At 37.9% G+C, this 19,020-nt stretch overlaps 1 protein-coding gene across 3 annotated transcripts; it reads left to right on the forward strand.

The window, feature by feature from the left end:
• Positions 1 to 5,580: 5,580 nt before the first annotated feature.
• impdh1a (IMP (inosine 5'-monophosphate) dehydrogenase 1a) lies at positions 5,581 to 17,042 on the forward strand (the record flags this gene model as incomplete). 3 transcript variants are annotated; one of them, XM_083893579.1, is made up of 14 exons in its annotated part: positions 5,581 to 5,679; positions 7,480 to 7,528; positions 9,445 to 9,546; positions 9,713 to 9,787; positions 12,227 to 12,433; positions 12,980 to 13,360; positions 13,443 to 13,533; positions 13,640 to 13,735; positions 13,868 to 14,011; positions 14,618 to 14,759; positions 14,847 to 14,990; positions 15,066 to 15,149; positions 16,754 to 16,770; positions 16,939 to 17,042. In XM_083893579.1, the coding sequence occupies exons 1-14, from the start codon at positions 5,582 to 5,584 to the stop codon at positions 17,040 to 17,042; spliced, it is 1,734 nt and encodes a 577-aa protein (XP_083749705.1). In that variant the 5' UTR covers position 5,581. The 3 variants fall into 3 exon arrangements, with proteins under 3 accessions (XP_083749705.1, XP_083749706.1, XP_083749707.1); XM_083893580.1 differs by lacking the exon at positions 16,754 to 16,770 and having other exon boundaries at positions 13,640 to 13,747; positions 16,939 to 16,960; XM_083893581.1 differs by lacking the exon at positions 16,754 to 16,770 and having other exon boundaries at positions 16,939 to 16,960.
• Between the last annotated feature and the right edge of the window lie 1,978 nt (positions 17,043 to 19,020).

Consider the following 19,020-nt stretch of genomic DNA (forward strand, 5'->3'; position numbering starts at 1 on the left):
GCCGCACTTTGAGAACCAATGCTTTACATGTATGAAGGTAATAGACAAAATAGTTAAATATATATATATATATGTATACACCCTCACACTGATAATAATAATAATTGACAAATAATTCAGTAATCAATTAATAATAAAGTCATTGTTTCAGCCCTATAATAAAGAGACAAATTACCATTTTTTTTAAAAAAAATCCTCATGTTGTCTTTTTTCCATAAATTTGGTGAAAATGTTTAAATATTATTCTGGACTTTTTGGTAGTTAAAACAGCAAAACTGTTTGTGTCATGGATAACACATTTTCCATTGTCAACTGTGTGTGTGTACGTGTGAGAGAGAGAGAGAGAGAGAGCGAGAGAGACTGGGTAAGAGGCTTTTCTGGTTCAATCCCTCGGTAACTGTCACAAGCAGTCAGTCAGTCACCTGCAGATGAAGGTGTCGAGGGCAACCAAGGCAACAAAGTTGTTCTCTGGCCTCAGTTTAATGTTTGTTGATCACTACACCCAATACAAATTCTAATAATTAAAAAAAAAAAAGGACATTTTAAGATCTTGAAGTTAAATCTCATATTAGACACAGCACTATTCTCACAACACGAGTGAATATGTGTGCACTTGGGATTAAAGTCACTTAACTAAAAAGAAGAAAATCAAGTGAATTCCACTTGTTTTGAAAGGTTCTACGTTTCTTCACAAACACACATTTATAGATGTCCTTGCAAAAGCTGCAGTGAAACAGCCTGAAAGGCCCTTTGTTTCATTCACTGCTCTGACTCCCTCGGCGCCGAACATTCTAACGATCGTACAACTCTGAGGTGAAAGTGTCTAGTATGTTAGGCGTCATCTTGACCTGTCCTTCTCCTGCACAGTCCTACTGGTGCTCTCCACCCGATAACACCCATCTCACCCCACCCCATCCCTGCATTAACGCTCCCAATCCTCTTTGTGGGAGAGTGACGTCTGCTACTGTCAGAAACAGAGTTAAGCTCAGCAGGCACCAGGAGAACAGAGTGGGGAGAGAAGCTCCCTGCCTTAGGGATAACCAAGCAGCTCTGCTCCTCCAGAGGGACGAGGGATTCTGCCACCTAACAAGATCTGACGCTTTCCCCTTGTGGCTGCTCCTGCCTCCAGCTGGGGAACAAACAGGTGCAACATCATATCCAACTTGGTTTGGCAAGATACTCAACTTCAGCAACAGGTTAGCTTTAAACTCTGGCCACCTGTCTGAAGGCCTTGGCGGCCTCCAAGGATCAGTCCTAAAAACTGGAATACAAAATCTCCTCCAGGAAAACAACCTTGTTTTGAGAGACATTTCTACTACTGCTGCTGCTGCTGCTGCTGCTGCTGCTGCTGCTGCTTGAAGGATTTCAGAAGCAGACATCACCATCTGTTTCATTCTGCTGTATGCAAAGCTGAGTTTGTGAAATATCGTGTGTTGCGTGTTGTCCATTGTGCAGATTTGCTGACCAGACAGACAGCTAGCCTCTCATGTCAGGTGTGTCTGAAAGGTGTTTGTGTGAGCATGTACTCAAAGCAATGGGTGCTCATGAGAGCTTATAATTGAATCGGAGTGTGTTGCTATTGGGAGCCACTGGGGACATTGTTTACTTGGTGTATGTGTGTATGTGTGAGGGTGTGATGATTTTGTTCATGTGCACGATACAAGTCAGAAGTGCTTGAAGAGTGAGTGAGTGAGTGAGTGAGTGAGTGAGTAGGTGTTTGTGTTTGAGGTGGTGGGGCCCTGTGGAGGTTGTAGCCCTGGATTTCCCAGAGATGGAGGGTCATGGTTATGACCGCTTTGGAGATGGAGAGAGGGACAATTACCAGATTGATTACCGGAGGATTGTGGGCGACATGGAGCCAGCGCGGCCTCGCATCTCAAACAGAGACGGAGAACAAGCCCACGCCTTTGGCGCCTACACCCACCCGACGCCACATGGGCATGGACACGAGACTGCGGCCCAGCGATATAGTGCTACACGGATACAAGCTGGATTTGAACCTGAAAGGTCTGTCCCACACTCACTTCTCTGAATACCATAGCAAGGTCTTGAACGTATCATGTCAGAGCTTATTTACTAGATGCAGTGTTTGTGGAAACAGTTATTTTCAATTTAAAGCTGCAGTGTGTAACCTTTGTTACATTGTTGTTGATGTTAAAACAGTTTTAATTGTATTATCAATAAGTGGATAAACAAGACAATAGTGACTCACCAAAACAAAAAGGACCTGTGCAGCAACGCATGCATTATTGGGCCACGTGGCCACAATCAGACTCTAGATAAAAAGCTGAACTATGCTTAATTGTAGACAAGTTCCTTCTTCTAGAGGGGGATCTTGTATAATGCTGACATAGCACAGCAACTTGCCTATTACGAAATGTCATGTTGTGCAAAATGTTGGACCAATAAGATGCAGGGCATGTGCAGTGCATATCACGCAGGGCCACATATAGAGACAAACAACCATTCGCTCACACTCTCACACCTACGATTAATTTAGAGTGACCAATTCACCTAAATCCCCAAATCTGCATGTTTTTGGACTGTGGGAGGAAGCTGGAGAAAACCCACACACACGGGGAGAACATGAAAACTCCATGCAGAAAGGTACACTGCCAAAATCCATTCATCCATCCATTATCTACCGCTTTATCCTCCACCAGAGGGTTGCGGGGGGTGCTGTGCCTATCTCAGCTGACATTGGGCGATAGGCGGGGTACAACCTGGACAGTTCGCCAGTCCATCGCAGCACTGCCAAAATGTCAAATATTTTTTTATTTTATTGATTCAACTTTTCTAGGTTTAAGAAAAAACAATCTACCAATAAAGAAAGCAAATTTTCCTTGGCTAGAATAACTGAAACTAGCTTGTTAATCTGCAGTAACTCTAGACTCTAATGTTCCTTATAATAAAGAAACAGGCCACAAACTAGACAAGACTGTCATGTAAGAAATACTTAAAACTAGTCTTCCTTTTCTTGATTAATGTGACTTTACTTTACTTCCAACTATAACATTGTGAATGCAATGTTTTCTGATGTTGACCCACTGATGTTATGCCGTGTGCTCTCAGAAGCTCATTTATCAGATCCTCTTATCTGCTGTGCTGTCGTCACAGAAGGAGTTTCCATTGACAAGGACTGTTTCTATTTATTAGCATGTCCGGCCACATTTGTAATTGGATTCGACTCCGTGTGAGAAAACAGAGGTCAAGAGTTAAAAAGGTTCCATTACCTCCATGGTTCTCAAACTGTGGTACATGTACCACCAGTGGTACACAAGCTTCCTCTGGTAGTACTTAGGAAAACTAGGAAAATATTTTGTGCAATGTTTTCTCTGGGGGTTCTTGGTATTAAAGGTTAAGAACCACTACAAAAATAATATGTGGTATAAAATCAAAAATATCAGTAAAAATTAGGGCTGTCAAAATTATTTTTTTTTACACATTAATGCACTTTCTCACTTTCATCGCGCTACGAGTAGACGTGCAGTTTATAAACAGGCAAGGCGGCGGGCAACTGCATGGGGCCCCGACCTGATAGGGGGGCTCCCGACACTCGGAGCCTAAATGCATCAGTGAGCAGCCGCATCCCCGTACCCCTTAAACAACAAGGATTGATTAGCATTGACATCTCAGTAGGAAACCCCCCTAAAGGGGCCCCACGTCTCCTCACGTTAACCTGTGTGAAGCTGAAGGAAAATGAAGAGGAGTTATCAATCAGGAAGTTAGAAGAGGAAGAAAAAAGAGAGGATGAAGAAAAAAGAAAGAAAGACACACAGTTGTAAGTGGCGCTACTGGCGCAGATAAAGATATAATCATAACATTAACAGTCACTGTCTAACTAACGGGGACACAGACAGCAGCTAACATTAGCGTCAGAATGCTAGCTGACGCTAACGCTAACTAGTAGAAGCAGTGCTTCAAAGTGCTGATGAGGAATTTCCTGCTGTGAGTTTAGTAAGAAAACTATTTAACTTCTATACTTTATATTTTGTTTATAATGTGAGTTATTTACAGTGCAATGTATAGTTGTTTTTTTTAAAGTTATTTATTTTTTCTATTTATTTATATTGTCTTATAATGTGGGTTTTTTACAATGTAATGTTTATTTTTTACTAAGTTTGTATAGGTTTTTACAAGTTATTTACAGTATTTTATTGTTCTTTACATTTATATTATTTATTTATATGTATCTCTCCGTTCCTACAACAATATAAAGAGAAAATTAGAATTTTTTGGGCATATTTATGAATGGTAATTAATCGTGATTAATCGTGATTAATCCACAGCTATCCTGTGATTAATCTGATTAAAAATGTTAATCTTTTGACAGCCCTAGTAAAAATATAAAATATATAATGTAAACATGACAAGGAATATTTACCCTATTAATGTTACAATACATAATACACATCAAATTTGTAAGTTAATCGAATATGTGAATATATGTACACAAAAGCATTAAATTAAATGAAATACTTTAAAAGGCTAATTATGTTTATCTTTTTCTGACAGTAGATTTGCATTAATTATTGCAATTAATAGTTGCTTACTTACTATAAAAGTTGAGAGCAGCAGGAGAGAAATATCACACAATGGGTGGCGACGAGGCTGAAAAACGGGCCGTAAAAATGTTTTATATTATGTTCAAAAATTAAGTATAAAAGAGAGAGCGAGGAGTGACTTTAGCTGAAGCTCCCTGTTTATCTGCCCTGAACAGGACAAATGTTTTGTCTTCATCTTCCTTTCCACTTTCAGCTGTCTGTGAACACAGCGGTTCCCAAACCCGGGGTCAGGACCCACAGTTTCTTTCGCTGAATTCTCACAGCCATTTAGTTCAGATTTATGTATTAATATGTGTTTTAATTAGCATGCATAACATGGTTCACCAGTTCAAAGTGAATACAGATACAGTATGGCTGTAAATTAGTGGTTACATTATACACACATTTGCTCTAGTCCTGACTGATGATGTGATCCGAGTCATGATAGTTTACCATTTTTAAAAACGTGGGTCCCGAAGTAGAGTCTGGGGAAACAGAACTTGTATGTGCCAACATGCTCTGAGCTGCATTAGTGGGTGAGTGGTGCAATAGAACCAAAACACCAAAGTCTGGTCAAGAGGGGACTGGTCTAGAGTCATGGCTGGGCAATATGAGTTTTACAATATTCCATCATGATATCACATGTAAGATATTTCACACATTTCAAAGAGTTTGTTTTGATATGGAACTACGTGTACTTTTCAACAAAAACAGATGTATGACGCAAAACAAATTAATGTCAAAAAACAGAAATAAATCAGGGACAAATGTAATTAAAACACTAAACAAGCTTATACAGTATGTGATTTAATGTAATACATTAGTAATATAATAAAAAAAATATATATGTTATAAAACATTTAGTATTATAACATGATATTAAGTGGTGGGCCCCATGTATACAGTGTTACATTTAATGGAAAACTGATGCAATGCCACATTTTTAAATAATAATTTGACATTTTAGAAAAAGACATGAATATAAATGTCTTTCTAAAGCGCACGTCCATGATTAATGTGTGTCGTCCTATTTCAGCATGGCTGACTACTTGATCAGTGGAGGCACAGGTTATGTTCCTGAAGACGGTTTAACAGCACAGCAACTCTTCTCCATTGGTGATGGACTCACATACAAGTAAGAAAATGCTATTGTTGAGCTGCCGATCTGCCCTCAAGTGCCATATGAGTCTAGACTTTCATGTTCAAGACAGATTTGAACTTTGCAATCAATAAGAAGCATCTTTTAAATCTGGGGACGATTTGCACCGAGTGGATCGCAGACGACACGTTTGTGCTAGCATTACCGTAATTATGCGACGGTTTGTGCTATCAGAGAAATTCCAACGGTTTCTGAAAGCTGAGCAGTTGCAGGTCAAAGACAACATGGATATTACGGTAATTTCACTAGCGCTGTTGCAGGAAGCCGGCAAATCAGCGTCTTTGTCAGCAGATAGGGAAAAAGTGTGAAAACGTCTGTACATAGTTTTCATTTTTGGGCCTGTTTTTGGACATTGAGAAAAAATATGTTTTATACTGCTCAAATTTTAAATTTAACACAGAATCTGGTGTTCTTGTACAACTACAGTGTTTTATTTGATAAAACTGTATTTGGTTTTCTTCATTTTAAATTGTTAATACACTATTTTTTATATGCAGTAAATTTTAAATAACTGTCAGATATTGAACGTTATTGTGGAACAATGGGCTACAGAACTTTTATCAAAATATAATATCATTTCTGAGGCGTATGTGTTAAAGCAGGGGTTTTCATTTTGACTGAGGGCCACATCAGCATAATGGTTGCCCTCAAAGGGCCAGATGTAACTGTCATACAGAATAAATGTAACTAAATGTAACCAAATATAATGTAAACTAAAGGTAACTACATAACATAATATTGCTAAATAACTTTCTGTATTTATTACTTATTCAATTTCACTCGTTGCATGATGCATGCGTGATACACTGCGATCTAGTGACGGTGCCGTCACTTTGCGGGTAACACAATCACCATGCATTGTGGGAAATGTAGTTCATGGTCAACCGATGCCTTTAAGCAGCATAGACCTATTTAAATACAGATTTTTAAGACCAATTGATCACTCGCGGGCCACATTAAATGACATGGTGGGCCACATCTGGCTCCTGGGCCGTGAGTTTGACACGTGTGTTAAAGGATTAAAGTCAGAATTTGGACATTAATCTCAGAATTTTGGGTTTTCTATTCATTTGTATTGTTTTTAGTTTTTTTCCAAAAACGTTTGGAATCTTCTGGCCATAATCCTCTGCGGTAGTCAACTATTTAACACATTTTATTTATGTTTTTTGAATTTCTGGTACTCTTTTTTTTCTTACCATTGTTGAGTTTTTTGTTCTTGTTCCAAGTTTGAAGAATCCTGAGTTATTTTTTTGAAGAAACCTTATAAATAGATTATTTTGTTCTTTGTATAAAAATGAATATGAAAAAGGTGGACTTAAACACAGACACATTTCTAGCACACAGCATGTGCACATGCACCAATGGCACAGAGAATTATGCAACATGCAACATTAAGTGTTTAGTAATATCACTAATGACACATCTGCTTGTTTCCAACATGGAGGATTATGATGAATGAGACTTTCAAGGATAAGTCTGAGTGGTGTCACGGACATTAAAAGCACTGTGTGTGTGTTTGTGTGTGTGTGTGTGTGTGTGTGTGTGTGTGTGTGTTTCACTAATGAGTGGAGTTTCCTTAATGGAGGCTATATATAGGATTTATCAGTGCTGCAGAGGATAAATGTAGAATATTTAAGTGGGTTGAACTGCTACTGTAAAAACTGCAGCATTGAAGGAATTACAGTGATATGATCCTCTAATATACGTAATAGTTCTGTAGTTGAAGTATGAGATGTTTACCCTCAAACCATGTCTGTTTTGTCTCCTTCCTCTCAGTGACTTTTTGATCCTCCCTGGCTTCATAGATTTCACATCTGATGAGGTGGTGAGTATAACCACACTATGTGGCACAGTGGCTCACCAAATATATGGGTACAAGACAAGAGAGTTCTGCATCTGCATCTCTGGACTTTTAAATCAAACCCAATCTGTGCCTTCAGTTTAAAAGTAACATTTAAAGGATTTATGGGATTCACTGTATCTCAAAGTTGCTAGAAAGCCATAGTCTATCAGAGAGTACAAAGTGAATTTTAATAAAAGTTAAATGATATTTATTTTGTACACAAATTAGTATTTTCATGACATGATTTATTAGATTGTAAATTGGGTCATGCCTATCTGCAAAAAGTGTGACCCCAGATAACAAATTTGGGAAAAAAGTGCTTATGCATATCACATGCTATGAATGCTTAATACGTCCTTATATGTCCAGAATATTGTTGTGGTAAAACTTTACAATAAGGGTACATTAATACATTTAAGATTTAACATTTAATCATTTTATGCTATTTATACTGTATTAATGAAGGTATTCATTCAAACATCTGAGGGATTATAAAGCTACTGGTAACATCAGTTAACAAGGTTAACTGTTTATATAAGTATTACATTACTTATCCATAATTAAGTATTTATTAACCATAACCTTTAATAATGCTCCATGTGTTTTGTATGTAAGGTGACCTTTATTGTCAGAAAGGCACCAACAAATATAATGTATTATTATTATTATATGAGCCATGGGGTCATGCACCACTAACAGACTTCACAAATACATCAAGTACGTTAAGTACTGGAGCAGAATTGATAATGTATTAACCTTTGTTTAATCTTAATAAAAAATAAATGCTTAATTATAGCTGAGCAATGCTTTTGTTTTACATTTAAAAGATGCATGTTAAAATAAGGGTCACAAGGATCATTAATAAGGTCAACGTTTGTTTATGTGATGCTTAACAGTTAAGTCATTATTATTTCATGCTATTATACAATTGTATACATAAATGTCACCTGAGGTAAACACATTTTGAACATTGAATAAATGTTAACCAGAGGAAGACATTTACTTAATGTCAGTAATAACCGTTAACTGACCGTTAATTAAAGCGTTAACAGTAGCTTTATAGACCCTTGAATGATATATTAACTCATAATTCCATTAACTTGAACATTAATGAGTGGTTAGTTAAAACTGAACCCTTATAGTAAAATGTTTCCATTGTCGTGTATATTGTACATGCCAACATCAAAACTATTATTTCACTGTTCATGAGAGGTCAAAGTAAACTTCCTGGTCGTGATGTGTATCTGCCGTTTTTGCACAGTCAGGGGTTTTTTCCAGATAACGAATCGCAGTAATTTAGTCGAGGCTCCTTAAGCACCGTGGTGTTTATTTGACTTGCTTTGTTTTCGTCTCTGCCTGCTCTGCTGGGACATTCAATTAATTGCATGCCTCGGTCACATGGGTGATAAATCATAAGTAGGTGTTCAAAACAGACACAGCTGCGTTATCTAACACTCACTAACTCACCATCAGTTTTGAACATTCGTTTACAAGGAGAGTTTGTGTCTTTGTGCTGCACAGTAGGGCGGAACGATTTTGAATAAATATCTAATTGCGATTATTTTGACTGAAATTGCGATTCGATTATTCCCATTTTCATTTGAATTTTATTTTTAAAATGATTTGTGCAGATTCATGAGAAACAAAGAGGTTTTCTTTCATCTGCAGATCATTATCTGTACAGGTCAGGACAATATTTGATCTAAAATGATAATTTCACACATTTTGGCTTCAAGAAATATTGCAGTAAGCCATATTGGGATTTTGTTAAATTTCGATTAATTGTTCAGCCCTACTGCATAGACCAGTGTTCATTTAACACACACACACACACACACACACAGTTTTATGTCATAAGGTCATTACATGTTTCTCTTTCTAAATGCACCACACTTTAGGATCTAACATCTGCGCTGACAAGGAAGATCACCCTGAAAACGCCGCTCATTTCGTCTCCCATGGATACAGTCACAGAGTCATCTATGGCCATCGCCATGGCAGTGAGTGCACAGCACAACCTGACACACCACAGAGCTAAACGTTCACTCAGCTCAGCAAAACCCCGCTCCACAATCTGTGGCAAGCGTACACCAAAATGTTCCACATTTGAGTTATATGTACATGAGTATCGTGTCTCCTCTTTGTCTCTGATTGGCTGCTTTCCAGCTGATGGGTGGGATTGGCATCATTCATCATAACTGCACCGCAGAGTTCCAGGCTAATGAGGTGCGCAAAGTCAAGGTAAGACAGGCGCGGTCAACAAGATATGTGTGACACTCACTGTGGTACCAACTGCCCTCAATGGCCTGGTTTCCATTACAATGTATTGAAAATGTTTACTGAATTTGGTAAAGGAAAATCCACATTAAAGCACTGCTGTTGAAAAGCAAACGTTGGGAGTTAGGCAAGTACTAGACGCTTACACTTTAAAATCGTTTACCTCAGAAGAACTCATGATTGTAGTAATATTTGCTTCATGCACCAAGTCAGGGCCAATGAGCATCGAGTATTTTTCAAGAGGGGGCCAGTCTAGAGGGAAAAAAATACCTTCAAATCATAAAAACAACATTCTATTATGATATCGCAGTCAAGATTTTCATGATAAATTTTGCAGAATTTAAAAAATAAAAGTGCTGTTTTTGATATGGAACAATGTATACTTCACAATAATAATATATTCATGACGCAAAACATGCAATTAAAACAACAAACTTGCATTTAATGTAATGTATTATGTAATTATTATTATTATTATTCATTACATTTATCTAGAACTTTTCCATAGACCCAAAGCGTTGTAATGCATGTAATTTAATCAATGTGATAACAACCAAAATATGTCTTATTATTATTAATATTATACTAAAAATATTGGTGGCAAATGTATGTAATATAACATTCTGTCTATATTCTATCACCTCACTGGCAGCTGTGCTTCGGCCAATATTGCCATGTTTAAAAGGAAGAGCAGGTGACGGCCATGTTTTTATGATATTGATTGGTGGGCCTCATCAGTCTACACATTCCTCCTCCCGTCTGCAGTTTCCTAGATTTTTCCAGTGCAGTGACTTTTGTACATCCAAGTATAAATGCGAGGAACGCCTGTCTGTCTGTCTGTCTGTCACATAACTGTCCGTCTCCTGACGGGCGTTGAACCTGGCAGGCGACTTACTCAGGGCACCAGTGTGTGGAGTGGCAACTTTGGCAGTGTTTGGATAAAAGAGAAAGCAAGATTATCAGAAAAATGCAACACTTTCCTGCCCCAATCACACAGTGATATTCCATTCATCTGTAACACCAAAAATACCCACAAACATAAAAACAGGCACATATTCAATTACAAAGTACTGCACTGTGCCTTCATTTAGTTTTCTTGCAAATTGGAAATGCACATAACAGGCAATCCAGCTACTGACTGTATGTTTATCATCATGCTATTGCATTAATACATACTACATTGTTTTCATACATCACATGTAAACAAATAATTATTTGTTTACATGAAATGAAAACAAATGAATGAATTATTTGCTGCATGTTAAATTATAAACATGCAGCAAATAATTTAAGGTAGGGGCTTCAATAAAGAAGTGTGGGTCACACCTTGACTTTACTTGACTTTATTAAACAATTTACCAAAACTCTAATAATGAAGTAAAGAAGAGGATCAGTCACCACTGGGAAGACCAGCCAGCCGTATACTACTTTAGGGGAAAAAATTAATTAGAAAATAAAACAGCTCAAAACAACCACAAACCATAACACTATGTGCATGAACTCCTAGCACCCCAGCCACACCGGTGAAAGAGACAGAATTAAAACACAAACCCAACAAACAAAAAAAGTCACTATTACTAAAACAGTATTAAATACAATACTAAAAATAATACTCAAATGAACGACAGGTAGCGCTTTGTAGACATATCTTTCTTTTCTTTCTACAGACAATAACGGCAGACCCACTTTAATACATCATGCACCTCAGGGTAAACCATGCAATAACAAGCTAAATATAATATAATGTGTAAACAATCATGTTTGGCTTACCAGAGCCTCAAACAGTTCCATCACATGGAGAGGGAAGTGTCTCACACCTGCTGCCAATCAGCCAATGTATCCCTTATTTCCTGGGTTAACAGAGTTGTCTCTCCTAGGTCCTAGTGCCCCTCTTTTTTATGGAAACCATCTTTAAATAACAAACAGTTTGTGTATAGCATGGATTTATTATATGAACTGGATAGAGCACCGCCCCTTGCTTCCGTTCATTCCTATAAAGCTGCTCACCCAGCACATATGCCAAAAAAGTTTTTGACTTCTGCGTTTATTTCCGGGTTATGGGGCCCATAGAGCATGCGCAGTAGTGTCACTACCATATAAAGATCTATAATAGTCCGTGTCCATGTCTCGAGGTGTCCTGTCGACACTTTTACAGGCGTCTCTTTTACTATTGCGGTCAATGGTAAAGTTGCTTTTTGGGCTTTTATGGGGTTTTCTGTTGCAGTACCCACAGTGGCCACCATGTAAAAATTGTCTTCAAGGCAGAGGGGGCGGTGCTCTATCCAGTTCATATAATACATCCATGGTGTATAGGAATGTATGGTCTATTTTTATATTTCTGCTGTTGCATTGTCCAGACGTCTCCTGACCAACTCATCACTTCCTGTGCTCTGTTCCTCTCAGAAATTTGAGCAGGGCTTCATTACAGATCCGGTGGTGATGAGCCCTCGACACACAGTGGGCGATGTGTTCGAGGCCAAGATACGCCATGGTTTCTCTGGGATCCCCGTTACAGAAACTGGCAAGATGGGCAGCAAGCTGGTCGGCATCGTCACCTCCAGAGACATCGACTTCCTGTCTGAGAAAGACCACGACAGACCGCTGGAAGAGGTCAGGCTCAAACTGATGTGTGTTTGTAGAAGAATGTGTTTCAGGAGGACTTCAGGCACACAAGAGGAAAACATGGAACCAAACTGGTCAAGGGTTTTTACCATGGTTTTCACCCAAACCCTGACCCAGTGTTTTTTTTACATTTTGTGAATCCTGAATAAATGATGGTAAGACATTTTAGGATCCTTTTTTATGGCACAGTTTGAGCATTTGAATAACTTTAATGAAACAAAAAAGGAAAACAAAAAAACAACTTTGAAGAATCAGATGTGCCTGCTGGACGTCAGCCAATCAAAGAGGTTAAATAAAATAAATGTATATGAACTAGTTTTGGAACTATGAACTTCGTTCTTAAAGAAAATTAACTTTGAACTTTAAATTTAATTTCAAATTTCGGGAGGTTCTGAAAAATTGCCATTGCTATAGACCAATGTAATAAGCTGTCCTGGTGGTCCCTCTCTGTTGCAGGGCTCTCTCTTTGTTTACACCGCTGAATAAGTGTATAATTGACACCATTTTATTAACTTTAACCTCTTTTGGATTTAGGCAATGACAAAGAGAGAAGATCTAGTCGTTGCACCAGCTGGAGTCACACTGAAGGAGGCTAATGATATACTGCAACGGAGCAAAAAAGGTCAAATTTGCCAGAACAGTATTTTGTCTGTGGCGTCAGTATTCCAACTGGACTCATACATGGTACATTTTGTTTGCACTCTGACCCCTGTAGGTAAGCTCCCTATAGTGAATGACAGTGATGAACTGGTGGCCATCATTGCTCGGACTGACTTAAAAAAGAACAGAGACTACCCCTTGGCTTCCAAGGACTCTCGCAAGCAGCTTTTGTGCGGGGCTGCCATCGGTACCAGGGAGGATGACAAATACAGACTGGACATCCTAGTGCAGGCTGGGGTGGATGTGGTCGTCCTCGTAGGTTTTAACTGTATTTAAAGATGTACATAATCTGACTGCACATAAACTGTTTTTACATAACTTCAAATCTTATCTGCAGGACTCCTCCCAAGGAAACTCAGTGTATCAAATCAACACGATAAACTACATCAAACAGAAGTATCCTGAGCTTCAGGTGGTTGGAGGAAATGGTGAACTCATTTTCTGAACTCTCCGCTGCATGTGTGGAGTCAAACCTCCTCCTCCTCAACAACCTCCTCATCATTTAGCTATTTTTCTTTCTGTGATTCCCTCTAGTGGTGACAGCTGCTCAGGCCAAAAACCTCATAGATGCAGGTGTGGATGCTCTGAGAGTGGGCATGGGATGTGGCTCCATCTGTATCACTCAGGAAGGTTGGATGCTGTGTGCACTATACATATATATATATATACATATAGTATATAAAGTTTTCTATTAAATGAAAGTAAAAGCTTGTACACATACATGTACATGATTGTGTTCATTATTTTACTCCTGTCTGTCAGTGATGGCATGTGGACGACCCCAGGGAACATCAGTGTACAAGGTGGCAGAATACGCTCGACGTTTTGGAGTGCCGGTGATTGCTGATGGAGGAATTCAGACGGTTGGACATGTGGTTAAAGCGCTGGCCCTGGGAGCGTCGACAGGTAAAAAAAAGCCATATTATCCAGATGTGCATGATATTTGGCTTTGCATTGCATTGCTCTGCGGTTTTAATCATACAAAACAGAACAATAACATGATCAAATTCAGGTAAAACAAACACAGATACATTCTGTATCACAAAATTCAAAAAAATAAGACATTAAGATATAAAAGAATAATAACAGTTAATTAAAAACATCACTTTAGAAACAATTAAAGTAAAACAAACATGCAGGGGAAATGAGCAACAAAGTAAATGTTTAAAATGTTTAATGACTCAACTTTCTTATTCATTGAACCTTTTTTTTGGTTCTAAAAACTAAAAGCTAATGTACCGAGTTCAGAGTGAATCAGGGGAATTTCAAGATGCATTATTAAGCACTGTGAGTGCAGTTAACGGTAGACGAATCTGGGTTTTAATGGAGAAGTGAGGTAGAGAGGGATCATGTTCAACAGTGCTTAATAGATAAAAATGAGACAGCTTCTATTAATGCATATCATATATATATATATATATATATAAAACACACCATATATCCATTTTATCTCTTCTTCAGGGGTCTGGTTGATTGGAAACACATCACTTAATCCCTTATTTCTGTCCTCAGTGATGATGGGGTCGTTGCTGGCAGCAACCACTGAAGCTCCAGGAGAATATTTCTTTTCAGATGGTGTGCGTCTGAAGAAGTACAGAGGAATGGGCTCCCTGGACGCCATGGAGAAAAATAACAGTCAGAAACGCTACTTCAGGTGGTGTGACAGTGACTTTTCCTCTGTAAATGTGGATTTTAGTAAACTACACACTTATTTTTTATGAATATTTTTGCGTGTGTCCAGTGAGGGAGATAAAGTCAAGGTGGCCCAAGGTGTGTCAGGCTCAGTACAAGATAAAGGCTCCATCCACAAATTTGTTCCTTACCTCATTGCTGGTATCCAACATGGCTGTCAGGACATAGGAGCCAAGAGTCTGTCCATTTTACGGTAGGTTTGGAATCATTTGTTTGTGTGTTTGTGACTTGATTGACTGAAAGTTTACAGCGTGTGTCTCTCTCTCAGGTCGATGATGTATTCAGGAGAGCTGAAGTTTGAGAAGAGGACCATGTCTGCTCAAATGGAGGGAGGAGTTCACGGCCTCCACTCGTAAGTCGGACTTTTACCCCCTCCCTGTGACTCTTTCTCACAATTACTCACAAATGTTTGGATAGTCTTAAAGGTCCAGTGTGTAAGATTTAAATGTTGAGAAGGCCGATTGTAACAAACGGTGGACTCGTCCTTTCAACCCTCCCTTTTCCAAATGTGTCAAAACCAACTATCGACCACCTGCAATGCTGTCCTGAAAGGACAAATGGTCACACACACAACAACAAAGACAAACTCCAACACACAAAATAGCAGACTCTGTCCCCCCTGACCCTTTTTAGCTGGAGTTTCCCACCAGTTCGGAAGGGAAGAAGCCTCTTGGGTGAGAGGTGAATCATCTTCAATTCTCATCTCCAACCGTCCCTGGGCTGCCATGATTTTTTTCTGCCACCAAACTTGCAGGAGAACTACTGGAGCCCACATGGATCTGAGATTCACTCAGAAAACAGTTAAGTTTGGTGGTGGACAAATCATTGGTCTGGGGTTACATCCAGTACGGTGGTGTGCGAGAGATTTGCAGGGTGGAAGGCAATATCAATAGCCTAAAATATCAAGAAATATTAGCTACCTCTTACATTCCCAACCATAAAAGGGGTCAAATTTTGCAGCAGGATGGTGCTCCATCGCATACTTCCATCTCTACCTCAACATTCCTCAATGCGAAGAAGATCAAGGTGCTGGCCAGCCCAGTCATCAGACACAAACATCACTGAGCATGTCTGGGGTAGAATGAAAGAGGAAGCGTGGAAGACGAAACCAAAGAATCTTGATGAACTCTGGGAGGCATGGACGACTGCTTTCTTTGCTATTCCTGATGTCTTCATCAATAAATTGTATATGAATCATTGTCAAACCGCATGGATGTAGTCCTTCAAGTTAATGGAAGTCATACAAAATATTAAATATTGATCTCACAGCACCACTACTTCATTCACTGATGTTATGCAACATATTTTAAGTAAATTATTTGTTTAATTTTCACATTTCTCTCTGTAGGCGACAAAACTTTTGTCTTGCCAAAAGCCGACCTTTCTGTGTTCATTAAATGATCAAAAATTCTTAAGTGAAGCAAATTAAATTTATTTAGTATTGAACAGAATAATTGGGAGGGTTTTAGCTTTCATATGAGCCATTTCTAAAACCAGTGGATTAATTGAAAGTCAGGTTATAAGCTGTTGTTTCTACAAAATGGATAAGTGACAAGACTTTTGTCAGGGACTGTATGTTGCTCAGACAGCTGTTAGTAACATGTCATAGCACTGACTTGACACTGGGGTTAAAGAGTATGTATGAAATAAATTTAAAATGCTTATTCTAAGGTTACAAAACCCAAATAATAGCAATTATGTGCTTATAAAAACACATTTATGTGTAGTATATTCCCTTTCTGCTAGAAAAACATCCTAAATGTTACACACTGGACCTCAAAGTTTTAAACTGAGTTTTTCTGTCCTCATCTGTTTCCACTTGTTGTCTTAGCTTCACTTGGATCCATTGTCAAAAAAAACCTTTTCTAATCAAATTAAATGTGATTTGCCTGTGTTTAGCACCATCAAACTGTCTTCTCTCTTCCTCTTTTTTTCTTGTCCATGCTATCATATTAGATATTCTTATGTGCCATGTAAGTACATCCATGTAGTTATAATGGCTCCATCTTTGTCTTCTATTCATTCATCTCCATTTTAGAAGGTTTCTGTGTTTTTGGCAAAACATAATCACAAAACACAGAAAATGCTGTTGCTTCACTCTTTTTTTTACGTATTTTTTTTTTTTCAATCTTCACATGCAGTTATGAGAAGCGGCTTTACTGAGTCGTCAGGAAAGGGAAACGCTCGATCGGGACCTAACATTCCAACCCCAGCAGCCACGAACAGATGCAGTGGGCACATGTGACCAAACTACATACCACAAAATGACGCTGTTGTCATCAGCTGGCAATACCTGTGTGTGTTCTCCGTTTTTGTTACGTCTCTAACACCTTTAAGTTTAGATCACACTACTTTAATCCAAGTCTGAGGGTCAAAGGAGGGTCACACCTATTGAAGGACACATGAACTCTGTCTTCCTCTGGCTGTGGCCAAGGTGCAGTGAGGTTAATGTAATTACTCTGTTCATCCCTTATTATTGCTGAGCTCTGAAATCCATCCTTAGTATTGAGTATACAATAAATCTTGAGTTTCAGCCCTTTATTCCCCTGCTCATTCAATATCCCACACACAAGTGTTGTCGTAGGAAATCAGGAATCCATATATATATATTTATATATATGACATTGCAAAAAGCAGCTTAGTCTTTGACAAAATGTTTCACATTTTATTAATGATAAATGTTGTAAAAAGCACATGTAAAATGATCTAATATACTAATATACCAGTATACCATATTTTCTAGCCTGTGATCTTGTGTATAAATATTACTGGGTCATATTTTCAGTTTCTTCTTAGTGCATTGCATAATACATCCATCCATCCATCCATCCATCTTCTACCTTCTACCCTTTATCCTATTTTCTCTTTCTGAAAAGGAGGGTGTTACATGATTAATCACCCTGCATGACAAACCTGGTATCTGCCTTAATTCACCTTTACAATGATTATTACAATGAGCACCTCAAAGGAGCAAACACATGTAATCACACTCTGGATTTCATCTTATTTGCAGTAGAGCATACTGGTAACAAGACATAATAGAATCCTATACTTTAAAATAATCTAATCATCAGTCTATACAATATACTCATATATTCACACATGTTGGGATCTCCATAATTTAATTTTGCAACTGGATAATGTTAATCACGTGGCTATTGAGTGTACATATATAAGATATATTCTTATGTGTCTCATTTTCATACTCAGTACTAATAAACAGAGCCAATGAGTCAGTTGAGCAAAGCCAGGTCACCCACGTTAGATTGTTTTCTAGAAATATAGATGTTTTTGGCAATTTTAAAATACGATTTCTTAATGTTGTCGAAACCATGACTTTCTTTGGTATGAAATATATAATTATGCCATAAACGCTGGATCTTTATTTGGCAATTGTGCAACCAGTTACATGATTACAGATTATACAGAAATTTTGAATGTATTTTTGTTTAATCCAACTAAAGGATTGTGAATTATTAAGTGTACATAGTGCTGCATTAATAAAGGTTATTTTAACATGGGGATTTTGAAATTGCTTCATCACAATGCATTTATATTTAATATAAAGAGGAAATTGCACACCTTGGGTGTTTTTTCCCATGACCACTAGGTGGCAGTCAATCATCGTGTAGGAAATTAAATAAGAATTTCAAAAATACTAAACAGATGAAATGCAAACATTATTTTAACCTAAAACATTTTTTTTTTTTTTATCAACACCACACTGACATAACATAAGTCGGCGTGAAAGGTACTACATGCTGCATTGTCTGTTTTATGAATTACATCTCCATTCACAACTTAATAGACATCATTTGAAAAACAAAATACAAATACAGTCACTGGTACATAGAGATAGTAATATTTAGCCTCCTCTGACAATCAGTTTGATTTATTAATTAATGTATATTATATTATTAAAATGGTCCAAAGCAATACTATAATACTACAGTTAAGAGTTTGGGGGTTTCACGTTATATGCTAATGAGCATGTATTGACTTTTGAAATGATGAAGACTATTAGCATGTCAGCAATGCTAACTAAAGTTTTGTGGAATCCACTTTGTTTGTTTATTTGTATATTCAAAGCGTAAGGAGGCTATCTTTTACATTCCCTTTGTTTTGTAGGATAACTTCAATGTCCAAAAGGTACATATTGTAGGGTTAGGGTTAGGGTACATGTACAATAATTCAATTATAGTAAATCACTACAACTTTTACAA

Source organism: Microchirus variegatus (genome assembly GCF_963457635.1).
Source record: "Microchirus variegatus genome assembly, chromosome: 8".
Classification (NCBI taxonomy): domain Eukaryota; kingdom Metazoa; phylum Chordata; class Actinopteri; order Pleuronectiformes; family Soleidae; genus Microchirus; species Microchirus variegatus.